Source organism: Mixophyes fleayi, chromosome 1, assembly GCF_038048845.1.
Source record: "Mixophyes fleayi isolate aMixFle1 chromosome 1, aMixFle1.hap1, whole genome shotgun sequence".
Taxonomy (NCBI): Eukaryota; Metazoa; Chordata; class Amphibia; order Anura; family Limnodynastidae; genus Mixophyes; species Mixophyes fleayi.
This window is the reverse complement of record NC_134402.1, coordinates 13,339,492-13,354,544: the sequence shown is the minus strand read 5'-3', so window position 1 is coordinate 13,354,544 and position 15,053 is coordinate 13,339,492. Positions and strand designations below refer to the sequence as shown.

General features: G+C 38.1%; 1 protein-coding gene across 1 annotated transcript in view; it reads right to left on the bottom strand.

The window, feature by feature from the left end:
- The window catches only part of LOC142094351 (vomeronasal type-2 receptor 26-like), a 41,372-nt gene that overhangs the window by 2,616 nt on the left and 23,703 nt on the right, over positions 1-15,053 (bottom strand). The window contains exons 3-5 of the mRNA XM_075194564.1: positions 14,223-14,547; positions 14,041-14,162; positions 2,391-2,511 (exon numbers count right to left, since the gene is read on the bottom strand). Coding sequence (XP_075050665.1) covers positions 2,391-2,511; positions 14,041-14,162; positions 14,223-14,547 — 568 coding nt within the window. The remainder of the gene's footprint in view (positions 1-2,390; positions 2,512-14,040; positions 14,163-14,222; positions 14,548-15,053) is intronic.

Genomic DNA, 15,053 nt, shown 5'->3' with positions numbered 1-15,053 from the left:
TTATAATGACATCCTCTGTATTTATTACATTTAAGTCAAGAGCTTCTTGATTTACGCCCTTGATTATCTCTTGCTCTTACATAGTCCAAGGGGTAATACTAAAAGAAAAAAAAATGCCCTCCATTCAGGGTGACAGGACATACTCTACAGATTCTTTGGGCAGTATCTTATATATACAATCGACTCCCAGTTCCAATTCTTAGTTAGTTTCAAGTTTTTGTAGAGGGCATAGAAAAGAATTATTAATTCAAACAACCTCTGTCCTGCTACCATATATCTACTTGGTTGTCGCTCTTTAATTTTAACCTCCACTCTCTGGTTGAAATTGTTTTCCAATCAGAACACAGAAGATAGTTTATATAAGAGGTTCTTCTCTAAAACTAATTAATAAGATAGAAGAAATGAGAGTGCAAAAGAACAGAAGAAAGAAGAAGAAGCCAAAATACTTGTATCAAAGGTATAAGGAAGATTAATAATAATAATAATAATAATAATAATAATAATAATAATAATAATAATACATAGAGGGCATTTATTACATTTGTTTTTTATTTCTTATTATAGAACCTTGCCCATTGCACAGTAACAGTAGATAGATTTGTATTTCCATCTCTTTATTGTTTTCACGTTGTGGCTAGATAGAGCCCAAGCACTTTTAGTGTGAAGACTGGTTGCAATTAGTGGAGGTGACACCCTATCCTTTATTCCTCTTCTACTAAGAGCTATGAAGCTCAAGGGCTGATCACTCTGATCGGGGAGAATACCACACTGTGAGACTTCCCCACAATATCTATCAACAGCTCAGGTTGTCCAGAATAGGAGCTTCTGAGTAATGGGCATAAGGTTGTGACCCCTTCTCATTACACAGTCACCAAAGAGTGTTGGCATAGTTGCCATTTTTATGGGTCTCCCCTGTTTTTCTATACATCACTAGTACCATTTTGCATAGGAAAATGCCCAGCAAGTTGCTAAGGCGTAGACTCCAAATTGTAGAGGACCTTATGTTGCAGGTTTCTCTAAAATAACTGTAGCCAGCCTGGCTAAAATTGTGTTTGTGGTCCTTTTACCTACTATAGAGTAACCTTAGTGAAGTGTTATAGTTGACATTTCCTGAGACTCACACTTTATTCTCTATCCACCAATGCACCAGGATGGAGAGGAAAAATGCATGAGCTTTTAAGTGCTCAGAATGATTGCAGTTGACATAGAGAACCAGTAGTGTTTGTCATCCCTCCACTCCCCCTTGCTATGTCCTACAAACCCAATACTGCTCATCCCAGGGTATTGATGTCATAGCAACTAGGAACATATGGATTCAACTCTAACCAAGACCAAAAGAACAGGGAGCCCGGACTGCAAATAATTTTTTTTTGCCTGTGACAATGGAGGTGCTGGGTATGCTTAACAGTCTGCAACACTGTCAGTCTGCTGTCAGTCTGCAACATTAATATTTGGGTCCCTTTCCCCTAACTTGACTTTTGTAATGTTGAGGAGTGGTCTCAGTACAAAGAGTTCAGATGTGATACCTCTTCTTCCACCTAGAATATCAACATGACCATATACAGGTTTTAGGTAAATTTACACCTATTAGCATCTCTTTGATCATGAGATGATGAAAGCACTATGAGTATTTGTGATCAGAGACACGATGATGTCCAATTACTTTGCCTGTTACCTCTGCACACATATAAAGTGGGGTTGTGTAAAAAGGGGGCGCTCTATGCAAAGATGGATCTCAAAGCAAAATAATTCTGAAGGGGGAATGCCTAAACATAGGGGGCAGATGCGAAAAGGGTATTCATCTAAAAGGAAGATATCTACGTAAAATTATGAGAAACGACAAAAACTAACAAAAAGACTTTAGGCTGAAAAACACAAAAAGTACTAACTCTACAAATGAAGTTAAATGCCTTCTCTATTTCTTTCTAAGTGCTTTGTGAAGTTTATTGGGTGAACTGCCATGATCTGGTGTCGTTTTGCAATTTTAAATTCAAAGCAATCAGTAACTTTGATTTGATACATAAAGATCTTTAGATAAAAAAGGGGAAGTGGAGAAAGATATCGAATCCCCACTAAAATGTATTTCTACTTGTCTACATCTATATTTTAGATTATTATAATTTCTTATTAATTAGTAACCTCTTTCCTCATCAAGGCCAGAAAGCTAATATGAATTCAGTGGGTCTAAAAAAACATATAAAACCCTCGCAAACTAAAAACTCTTTAAAAAAATATCACCCCTCATGTTGCGTAAACTAGAAATGATTTATAATCGTCCAAGTCTACATTTATCACATTGACATTTTGTTTGCTGGAGAAAAAAAAGACTTAGGTGGTTTGTTTGTTTTTTTTCTTTGGTAAATGTAAACCCTTAAATATTGTACATATACCAGACTTACTGGATATTTCTCCTTCTGAACATGGCACACAGTCATAGCAACATGCATGATATCCTCTTGGAGCTTTTCTGAATCCATCGAGACACTTTTCAGAACATTGACCTTGTGGCATCTATTAAGGAAACATGAACACAATTAAGGAGGTTTATCTAAGCCTTCCTCATAACCCCCTATTTTGAAAAAAATGCTAACCAGTTTGGAATAGTATAACCAATGTGCAGAATATCTGAGAAGCAAGAAAATATTAGCTAAGTGAATTTTTGTGACAATTTTGGGGCAGCACTTGTCTGATGATGTAGACAGCAAACAGAAGCAAGTAGTGAGCAACCATACTGTAAATAGCAGAACTCTGAGCCAGACAGGCAAGGGTTAATGCAGAGTAGTCTGGCATCTGATGGAGTGGACAGCTCACAGTAACAGGTACTGTGCAACCAGAATATATTTGGCAGAAATCAGAGCCAACAGGGAGCAGAGAAGACAGCAGAATCCTTTAAACAATCCAGGGCTCAGGGCAGGTAGCGATATGAGAGATAATCCATTTAACAAAGCCAAGAGCCAGCAGTGGAGAAGACAGCAATAAAAAATTAGAGATGAGCGCACTCGGATTTCTGAAATCCGAGCCCATCCGAACGTTGCCGATCCGAGCCGGATCCGAGACAGATCTGGGTATTCCTGCAAAACTGAAACCGAGGCTCTGAGTCATAATCCCGCTGTCGGATCTCGCGATACTCGGATCCTATAAATTCCCCGCTAGTCGCCGCCATCTTCACTCGGGCATTGATCAGGGTTGAGGGAGGGTGTGTTAGGTGGTCCTCTGTCCTGCTATATCTCGTGCTGTTCAGTTCTGTGCTGTGCTGGGCTGTGCTCTGTGTTCTGCTCAGTCCAGTGGTGCTGTGTCCTGTGCTCTGTCCTTCTAAGGGCATTGTTATTTCCCCATTATTCCCAAATTCTAAAAAAAATTAAAAAAAGTTATAAAAAAAATTACAAAAAAAGTAATTATAAAAAAAAAATATCCCAAAACAATCCTGCAGTATAAGTCCATTGGTACTGCTGTATTACAAAGTTCACTGATTCAGCAGTATAAGTCTAGTGGTACTGCTATATTACAAAGTTCACTGATTTTGCAGTATAAGTCCATTGGTACTGCTATATTACAAAGTTCACTCATTCTGCAGTATAAGTCCATTGGTACTGCAATGTTACAAAGTTCACTCATTCTGCAGTATAAGTCCAGTGGTACTGCAATATTACAAAGTTCACTCATTCTGCAGTATAAGTCCATTGGTACTGCAATATTACAAAGTTCACTCATTATGCAGTATAAGTCCAGTGGTACTGCAATATTACAAAGTTCACTCATTCTGCAGTATAAGTCCATTGGTACTGCAATACTACAAAGTTCACTCATTCTGCATTATAAGTCCAGTAGTACTGCAATATTACAAAGTTCACTCATTCTGCAGTATAAGTCCATTGTTGTTACTGCCATATTACAAATTTCACTGATTCTGCAGTATAAGTCCAGTGGTACTGCTGTATAACTCCAGTCCAGTGGTACTCTCCTGTGCCGCATATAATTTTTTAAGGCTTTGCCGAGTGTGTGTGGCTTCGGGGTACACTCTCTTGTGCTACATATAATGCAGAACAAAATTTTGGAGGATAAAGTAGTGAAAGATCAAGACCCACTTCCTCCTAATGCTGAAGCTGCTGCCACTAGTCATGACATAGACGATGAAATGCCATCAACGTCGTCTGGCAAGCACGATGCCTAATCTCCTAGTACAGGGCATGTAAAATCCAAAAAGCCCAAGTTCAGTAAAAGTAGCAAAAAGAGAAACTTAAAATCATCTGAGGAGAAATGTAAAGTTGCCAATATGCCATTTACGACACGCAGTGGCAAGGAACGGATTAGGCCCTGGCCCGTGTTCATGACTAGTGGTTCAGCTTCACCCAAGGAACTAAGCCCTCCCCCCTACAAAAAATTTAAGATAGTTAAGCTGTCAGCAACAACACAGCAAACAACTCTGCCTTCTAAAGAGAAATTATCACAAATCCCCAAGGCGAGTCCAAGGGTGTTGGTGGTTGCGAAGCCTGACCTTCCCATTACTGTATGGGAAAAGGTGGCTCCTTCCACCATTTGCAGCACGCCCTCTGCATATGCTGGAAGGATCACCCACAGTCCAGTTACAGATTTGGCTAATGAAGGTGTGAATGTTGTACACCGGGAGGAGGATATTGATGTAGCTGGCGCTGAGGAGGATGTTGATGATAATGATGCAGACAGATACCAAATTGCCTTTCTCAATTTCTATTTATATTCTAGATTATATAACGGCTGAATAGTTTTCTATTTTACTCCTAGTGGAGAGGGGATCTGATGCAAACAGATACCAAACTGCCTTTGTCCATTTCTTTGTATATTTGAATTTCTAGTTCTACAGTCTGTGCAGGCTGCTTTTTTTATATTCAACTACAAGTGTAGGGTGGGGGGGCATAGATAGCCACCAAAGTAACGTGGTCCATTTAATTTCACTTTCTAGCTCCACAGTCTGTGCAGCCTGCTTTTTTTATCTTCAAAGTATTTACAAGCCTTGCAATCTAAATTAACAAGAGGTAGTGACGTGCTAGAACTCCACCCTCTATACGCTGCAAAGGATGGAGGAGCATCAAAAGGCCATTCAAGCCTAAACAGCCACCTACGACATAGGAAAAGTATAGAGTGGGGATGTGCCTGAGTCAAGCGCACTGGAGAATGATTTCCGTGTTGTGCAAGGTTCTGCAGCCATTTGAACTTGCCACACGAGAAGTCAGTTCCGACACTGCCAGCTTGAGTCAGGTGATTCCCCTGATCAGGCTTTTGCAGAAGCAGCTGGAGAAAGTGAGGGAGGAGCTGGTACACCATTGCAATTCCTCCAAGCATGTACCTTGTAGCTCTTGTGGATGAAGCCCTTCGTACACTTTGCCAGGATCCGAGGGTTGTCAGTCTTTTAAAGTCAGAGGAATACATTCTGGCCACCGTTCTTGATCCTCGGTTTAAAGCATATGTTGTGTCTCTGTTTCCGGCGGACACAAGTCTACAGCGGTGCAAAGACCTGCTGGTCAGGAGATTGTCCTCTGAAGAGGACCGTGACATGTCACCAGCTCCACCTTCATTTTCATCACTGTTTGTGAAGTTCCAAAAAAGAGGAACTGCCATTTCTATTGCTACCTTCTTTCTTTCTGTATTTCCTGTGTCCTGTGGTCTGTTCTGCTAAGGGCATTGTTATTTCCAAGTTATCCAAAAGTTCTAAAAAAAACAAATTTAAATTTATAAAAAAAATTATAAAAAATGAATTTAAAAAAAAAAAAAAAAAAATTCCAAAAATAATTGGAAAAAAATATTACAAAATTTTAAAAAATCTAGCTTGTACTGCTATTTAAAAGTCTAACTACGATCATTCACTGTTGCTGTACCCAAAAATAATAGGTACTGCTATTAAAGTACAGTCCAGTGGTACTCTCCTGTGCCGCAGATAATTTGTAAAAGCTTTGCCGAGTGTGTGTAGTTATGTATCACAGGTTTTAAGAAGAGGCACAACACTGACAACCTGTTAGAGAAACTGAGGTAAATAATCTCTCTGTGGCTCACCCCACTTAGACTCTCCTGGGGATTCGAATAACTGCCATTTCTAGTACTCCCTTCTTTCTTTCATTATTTAAAAAAAAAAAAAAAAACTGTCATTTCTATTACTACGTTAATTGTTTGTGCAGTCACAAAAAAGAGGAACTGCGCCCTTAACTGCTATGTTGGTTTTAGACGTCCATCCGGTGTCCGCCATCTGTGCACTGGAATTCAGACCAGTTGAGGGTTTTATTATTATATTGTGGCCCCGGTACCAAATTGGGTACCGGGGCCACTCCACTACGCAGTCCAGATACTTGTTTGGTGGAATTCAGACCAGTTGAGGAATTTTTTATTATATTATATTGTGGGGACCGCTCCACTACGCAGTCCAGATACTCGTTTGGTGGAATTCAGAACAATTGAGGTTTTTTTATTATATTGTGGCCCCGGTATCAAATTGGGTACCGGGGCCACTCCACTATGCAGTCCAGGTACTTTTTTTGTGGAATTCAGACCAGTTGAGTGTTTTTTTATATTGTGGGGACCACTCCACTACGCAGTCCAGATACTTTTTTGGTGGAATTGAGACCAGTTGAGGATGATATATTGTGGCCCCGGTACCAAATTGGGTACAGGGACCACTCCACTATGCAGTCCAGAAAGCTACCTCTGTGAAACGTTTTGGACTAAAAACAATATTGTGAGGTGTGAGCGTGTTCAGAATAGACTGGAAATTAGTGGAAATGATTGTTATTGAATGTTATTGAGGTTAATAATAGCGTAGGAGTGAAAATAAACCCAAAAACTTGATTTTGGAACTTTTTATGCTTTTTCAAAATAAATCCGAATCCAAAACCTTAAATCCGAACCAAAACCTTTCGACAGGTGTTTTGCGAAACAAATCCGAACCCAAAACATCAAGCAAATCCGAACCCAAAACACAAAACACGAGACACCAAAAGTGGCCTGTGCACATCCCTATAAAAAATGCGGGTCAAACACTGATAGCAGAACAGGTCAGAATACAAGGCACACTAGATCAAGCAGAACTATCACCGCCATTGGTATGCTGCCAGGAATAAGTTTATAAAGGGAGCAGCACCACTCAGAACTGAAGGATGATTAGTTGCATGAGTGTGGTAGGTGATTGCACACCTGAGGTTGCCAGACTGAGAGCTGAATGAAGCTTGAAACTATTTGCCTAGCAACCAGCTGAATCAGTGAACTGCAGGAAAAATCCTGCATATTGCAGTATCACGCAAAGGAAGAAGCATGCATTTAAATTTTTTAAGTCTGAAGGGTCAGAGGAGTCCTTCCGTAGGTAAAAGGAATGTAATAAAACATGCAAAAAGGAAATTAGATTGGCTAAATTAGCAAATGAAAGGCACGTTGCAAAAGAAAGTTAGACAAACCCCAAACAGTTTTTTAAGTATATAAATGCCAAAAGGATTAAAAAAGATAATATAGGACCCCTAAGAAGTGAGATGGGTGAATTGATAATGATACTAAGGAAAAAGCAGAGGTATTAAACACTTTCTTTTCTTCAGTATATCCCAGAGAGGAACAAATGGTAGGAGTAATACATAAAAATGGAAATGAAACCATGCCATTAATTAATACCAGGTTGTCAGAGGAAGAAGTCCAAAGTCGACTGAAGAATATTAAGATAAATAAGCTCCAGGTCCAGATGGTATACATCCAAGGGTCCTTATGGAGTTAAACTCGGAAATAGCGAGACCGCTATTCTTAATTTTCAGAGATTCAATCTCATCAGGCTCAGTACCAAGGGATTGGCAAATAGCAGATGTTGTGCCGTTGTTTAAAAAGGGGACGAGATAACAACCAGGGAATTATAGACTTGTAAACCTGACATCAATAGTGGGGAAACTACTGGAAGGTATTTTAAGGGATAGTATTCAGGATTACTTGGTACGCAGTAAAATTATTAGTGGGAATCAACATGGATTTGTGAGGGATAGGTCATGTCAAACTAATCGAAGTTAGTGGGAACTTAGACCAGGGCAGCACAGTAGATGGGGTCTACTTAGATTTTGCAAAGGCCTTTGATACAGTGCCACACAAGAGGTTGGTTTACAAAATAAGGGAACTGGGTCTAGGAATCAACATTTGTACTTGGATTGAAAACTGGTTAGAGAATAGGGAACAGAGAGTTGTGATAAATGGAACATTTTCTAATTGGTCAAAAGTCTTAAGTGGAGTACCTCAAGGTTCCGTGCTGGGGCCACTCCTTTTTAATATATTTATTAATGACCTTGGTGATAGTTTAGAGAGTAAAGTTTCTATTTTTGCAGATGACACTAAACTCTGTAAGGTAATAAAATAAGAGCAAGATGTAGCTTCTCTACAGAGGGACTTAAATAAACTGGGGGATTGGGCGTCCAAATAGAATATGAGGTTTAACACAGATAAATGTAAGGTTATGCATTCAGGGATCAAAAACAAGAACGCAATCTATAAATTAAATGGAATTAATTTAGGAGAATGTATAATGGAAAAGGATTTGGGAGTGCTCGTAGACAGTAGACTTAGCAATAGTGCTCAATGTCAAGCAGCAGCTGCAAGGGCAAATAAAGTATTGGCATGCATAAAAAGGGGTATAGATGCAAGGGAGACAGTGTAATTTTGCCACTTTATAAATCATTGGTAAGACCTCATCTCGAATATGCAGTACAGTTCTAGGCACCACTCTATAAAAAAGATTATTTGTAACTAGAAAAAGTTCAGAGAAGGGCAACAAAATTGATAAAGTGTATGGAGTCATGAAGTTATGAGGGAAGGTTAGCCAGTGTAAGCATGTTTACTTTAGAAAAGAGGCGTCTAAGAGGAGATATGATTACTATGTACAAATACATTAAGGGTCAATACAGAGAACTTTCATGGGAACTTTTTACCCCAAGGATTATACACAGGACACGCGGTCATCCCCTAAGGTTAGAAGAGAGGAAATTTCATAACCAGCAAAGGAAGGGGTTCTTTACAGTAAGGGCAGTCAAGATATGGAATTCATTGCCTGGGAAGGTTGTGATGGCAGTTTCAATAGATATGTTTAAGAAAGGGTTAGACAAATTTTTAGCGGAAAGGTGTATCCAGGGATATGACCGTTAATTATAATGGAGGATAGTAGTGGATATAGGGTAAAAATAGGACTGCAATATTGAGTCTGGGGGGATTTTCCCAATTGAAACAGATTGGCGGTTCCTTACTCTGGATAAATTTCAAATATAAGTGCAGGATCGCAGGATAACCAAAAGAGGTTGAACTAGATGGACTGGTGTCTTCTTTCAACCTCATCAACTATGTTACTATGTAGTAAATGCACAGATGATAGATCAAACAAACAGGAGAGCTCCTATTAACACCATTAAAACTTCTTGAGAGGCTTGCCTACACTTGCATCAACCTGCTTACTAGCCTCTGCACAGATACTGCAACTACTGAAGTGGTCAATGATTTGATCACTGCTAAATCTGAAGGCAATTACTCACTTCTAATTTTCCAGGACTTCTTTTCTGCTTTTAACACTTTTGATCACTCAATTCTCATACAACCCCCTTAAAATCCCTTTGTTTTCGTGGCACTGTTTTATCCTGGTTTTCTTCCTATTTATCAAACCGCTCCTTCAGTGTTCATTTCTCTGGATCCTCCTCCTCTCCAATTCCTATCAGTTGGAGTACCACAAGGTTCAGCCCTAGCCCTCTTCTCTATTTATATAAATTCTCTTGGAAGGTTCAAAAGCTTCTTTTGGATTTCAGTAATATTGCAGACATTTCCTCTATCTTCTCAGAATATCTTGCTGGCATCTCTATTAGTTGGCCTTATTGAATGCCTTTATTCCATCTCATCTTGGATGTCTTTTCACCACCTCATACTCAATCTTTCAAAAACTAATAATATTCCCACAAGCCAACAGAAGTTAGTTATTTGACTTTTCAACACTCAAACATTTTTAGCGATGTAACTTTATTACATACCCTTCCATTTCTCCAGTGTATTTTCCATGGTTCAATGTATAGCTGCTTATCATCTGGAACTAGTTCATCAAATGTTCCCACATATTTGCTGTTTAGAAAAGTTGATTTTCCTGTATAAAGATATGCCCAACTTGCAAGGTCTAAAGGTGAAGGCAAATCTCCTTTTTCATTATAAAATATTTCTTTACCATATGCACCTTTATATTTAACCTTTTTTATGTAGTTGTGAAGCTTTCCAAGAATAAAAAGGAAAGAGAGAGAGAGAGATGTTAGAGATAACAACCATTTATAAGTGCAACTAGTATAGAAGATTTTACAATTAAAGTGAAATAATGCAGTACGTTGATGCAGATTTAAGACACAGCAGTGATATAGGTCATTGCTCTGCAGGCAAACAATAAATATATTTTGTCAGATTGATTAGACTTCAGTTCAGATTCATCAGATATTAACTATTCTGGATTCATGAATACATTTGTGAGTAACTGAAATAGAGCCCGAACCCCCCTTTAGTTCCATAATAACCCGGGTGAACTTATACATATGGATGGTGCAGCTGCCTTCAACAAATTTGGGATCTTCTATCTGGGTCAAATATTTGAGGGATGGTCTCTTCGATCGTTTGACCAACTTAAATTGGCACATGGCATTCCTGGGATCTATGTTTATAGATATCTACAAATTCAACATGGCATTACTTTTCAATTTGGAGATTCTACTGTTGATCGATCTCTTCCAAATCCTATTAATGGGCTTTGGACCTCATCATCATATTTCCTTAATTTATTCACTCCAACTAGATGCGCTGAATATTGATGGCCTTCCTAAACTGCAAACTCACTGGGAGACAGATCTAGGATTACTGGATGATAAGGACTGGAGTAGAGCTCTTGAGAGTGCTTATAAAATTGCAGCATCAGCAAGATTTAGGTAAATTCAATTTTCCTCTTGAAAAGGGCTTACCTTACTCCTTTTCGTCTCTCCAAATTTAGCGTAAATTGAGTGGTAACCTTTCCTAAATGTGAGAGCCAGCGGGGCACCTTCTGGCATATTGTGTGGGATTGCTTTCATTTAGCTACATGCTGGGGATAAGTCATAGACTCTAAAATGAAACTTAATTTGGAAATTACATATATTAGTCCAAAAATGTTTATGTTTAGTTTAGATCTAACCGTTAAAATACATAAACTAATTTGATAGCTATTGTCCACTCTCTTTATGTTGGCTAAAGTTATTATTGTCAGAAAATGGATGGCACCAGAAAGTCCCTATAATAGATTTCTCTAATTAACAGCAGTGGAATAGGAAGGTCTGTTAATAGTGGTGGCCATGTTTATTAATTTGGCAATGGAACCTTATATTTAATCAATCATTCCTAGTGCTACCTATATAACCTGAAAATAACTGCAGGTAATATTTGCTAAAAAATATCCACCATGTTATAAGGAATATAAATTGACCACAGTTATACAACAACTATTATATTTAAAGCACCATATAAATAGAGTGAATATATAACTGGTTAATTTTTTCTGGTACTACTGCAAATTTAATAATAAGGTATTAATCCAAATAACAGCTATGGAGAATTTAGTGGTCTAATGTAGGATGGTTCACCTAAATAAAATGATATATATTGATGATGATTAATCATTATATAAAAAAGACACAATGGACGTACAGAGATACTTTTATTGATAATTCATGTAATTTGCATAGCAGGGCTGGTGGTTATTCCATCTTTTAATTCACTTATTTTCTTTATTTTGCACAGTATTTGTTTTTAATATTTTGCTACAATTATATTGTATGAAGTGAGAATAACTTTTAATGAAATTAATAAAGTATAATTTTTTAATGTCATAGCGGATATTATTTATTCACAGAGTGCCCTGTTCAGAACATTTTTTTCTTTGAAATTCAATCGAATATCTTTGACACCCCTGCACCGATTGGGATGAAACCAATGAAAGGTGGGCAAGTTGGATCCTGGACAGGTTTTAAAAGGGTAAGGGTCCATGTCGGACCTCCCGGTGGTGTATGCCAGGAAGAACTTTGACCTAGGGAGCCTGTTCTGGATGGATTTGGATGAAATTTAATATAAAAACAAAGACGACACTGGGCAGCCACCTAAAGGGTGTGTTGGAAGAGCTTCTAAGCTGCTAATTATTTTTAAATTTGACCCAGGGAGCTTGTCCTGAGACTTCCACTGGATTGATTTTTACCAAAACTGCACAGACTGGTAACACTGGATCCCAGAAGACATACCAGCGGGTTGAGGTCTCGGTCGGACCTCCGATTGGTGTACGCTGGACAGAGCTTTGACTTGGGGTATCTGTTCAGGGTCTTCCACTGGATGGATTTGGTTTGTTTGTCTGTCCGGTTATGCATTCGGATACCCCTGTACCGATTGGGATAAAAAAAGCGAGGTGGTCCAGTTGGATCCTGCCCAGATTTTAGGAGGTTTTGGGTCCCGGTCAGACCTCCCGTTGGTTTACGCCGGGCAGAACTTTTACCCAGGGAGTCTGTTCTGGGCCTTCCAGTGCATGGATTTGGATTACATTTAATATAAAAACAAAAATAACACTGGACAGCCACCTAATAGGTGTGTTGGAAGAGCTGCTAAGCTGCTAATTATTTTTAAAATGCTGACAGTTACATCCAGCTCATTAATAACTTAATAACTTCAAGATTTAAACACAGGCAGCGCCTGGCACTTCAGCTAGTAATTTATATAAAACAATAACCCAACCTTACCTCTGTTTTTAAATAAATGAAATGGTTAAAAAGTGAACAAAGTAATTTTTTGCTGGTGAAATAGAGTTTGCAGCAAGTCCTGTCATGCATAGAATTATAGGGTATGCTGGATCTTGCAGAACTACAAACACCAGCATGCCCTGGATGTCACTTGTAAGAAAACACTATAGGGTAAAGACACCAACACTGTGCAAAAATTGTTTTATGTAAAGAAAAACTCCCTGAGACATACCCTCTCCTATTCCCTTTATTGATCACCTAGATCCAGAGGGGTTGTGTTCTTTCTTCAACCTTTTAGTACAAATGGTTAAAATAAAATAAAAAAAATCACATTAGCGATGAAATTACTGTGCCACACAGGAGCCACAGGGAAAATTACAGGCTCAGACCCAATCATTCTAACCACACAGGGGCGTCGCTCTGATTGATCGAAACATGGGAAAGTCGCTCTGATTGGTTAGAAGCAGCTAAGTCTACGTGTGGTTTAGCCGCAATTAAATAAAATAGATTGATACAATGTACTTCATTCATACAACCAAATAGAGTAAAACTGCTCTGTTTGGTTAGAATTATTGGCTCTAAGGCGGTTGAGCGCTTCCACCTCTGCATGCTATGTCAGTTTTGTGAAATGCCTGTACTGTACTTTGCCTATGTTGAAACGGCCCTTCCATCCCTCATTCTGCCTCTAAGCATAGAAGTGCAAGATGTGTCTGAGTCTAGACAAGAACTTACGCCTACGCATTTTTCAGGTTTATGCGTAATTGGTAAATACATATTTTATGCAAATAAAATGGACTTGTGGCCACGGCTTTCTATCTCCAATGGTAAATTTAATCTGCATTTCTGCCAAACGACAGTTTAGATGGCACATATATTTGGGTCCCTCAGATTATTCATATTAGATTTCAATGAATGGCTACACACTTATCTTGTGTTAATTAGGCACAATATACATTTCTGTTAATAATATTAAACATTCATTATTTACACTCACTGTGAATTGATTAATTTTAAAGTTGTTTCTAATTCCATTATTGTTTAAAATTAAATGCATATCATGCAAAGCTTGAGCCATAGTAAACACAGCAATATGCACTCGGTAGGGAAGTGGATCTTTACTAAAATCAAAAAGAGGCTGCAAATTCTTTTCCAAAGTACAGTTTTGAATGGGTCTTCCAGCTATGATTGGAAAAAGTAAATTTTTCAATTTATTTTTAGACCTGCACTGAAATACAAATGTCCAGATATCCTCCAATAATGGGTCAATTGAGTGATTTGGTGGATTCACATTATCTAGAAATCCATTCACTCCAGGGATGTTATATAAAGGAAGTGAAAACTGAAGAGTGCAGTTTAGTTGTCCTCCCTGCTCATAGGGTATTCCAACCTCTAGTAATTGTGTCCATGAAGCTGGAAAAATAAACGTCTTATTAACAGTAAGATGGGCTGTTCTATAGATAAAAGTTGTACAGAGTCCAGTATTTCTGCCACAAAATATGATAATCTCAGCAGTAGAATTCTCAATAATATTCTCATTATTCTTGATATTTTTATCATATATTTGAATCCTGAATTCAATGCATATTCCATGAGTAGTTAATTGGCTGCTCAGTTGTTGGAGCTCCCGCTCTCCACTGTCATCATTTGATGAAATTATCCCAACCCAGTTCCACCCAAAATGTTTCAATAACTTCACAATTGCCAAATATTGCATCTGGTCATTGTATATTGTTCGAAAAAAATGTGGATAAATCGTTTTGTCACTCAGCACAGGGTCTCTTGCACCATAACTAATCTAGAATGTACAATAAATTATAATTAGGTGACTAATTGATTAATAAAAACAAACAATTATATTGTCTTAAAACTGTATAAAAAACTGCAATATTGCTTAATTCAACTAACAGGATTTTTTTCTCTACTCTTAAAAATATATATATGTTAAGTGGCTCTGTGTGAAGATAAATATATTTAGGAGGAATCAGTGAAAATTAATATAAAAAGTTTCAATCTCAAAGAACAACAAATGGGTAAAAGGTGTAGAAAGTGCTCCATCATAAAAAATGGAGTAGGCTGCCTAGGGGGACTGTGGATAAAAAGGGAAGTTCCAACCCTTAAATTAGGTGCAGCAAAAAGTGGGATGTGCCCTTGGTGCTCAAGAAGTAAGATTGTCGTGATTCTATAGATATTGGACCTTTTATTGTTCAGGTATCAAGAATCATAAACATATATAATATATAATAGGTTGCAACCTAAAAACTGGGTATACAGATTGGTAGGTCTCTTATATAGGTGTACACA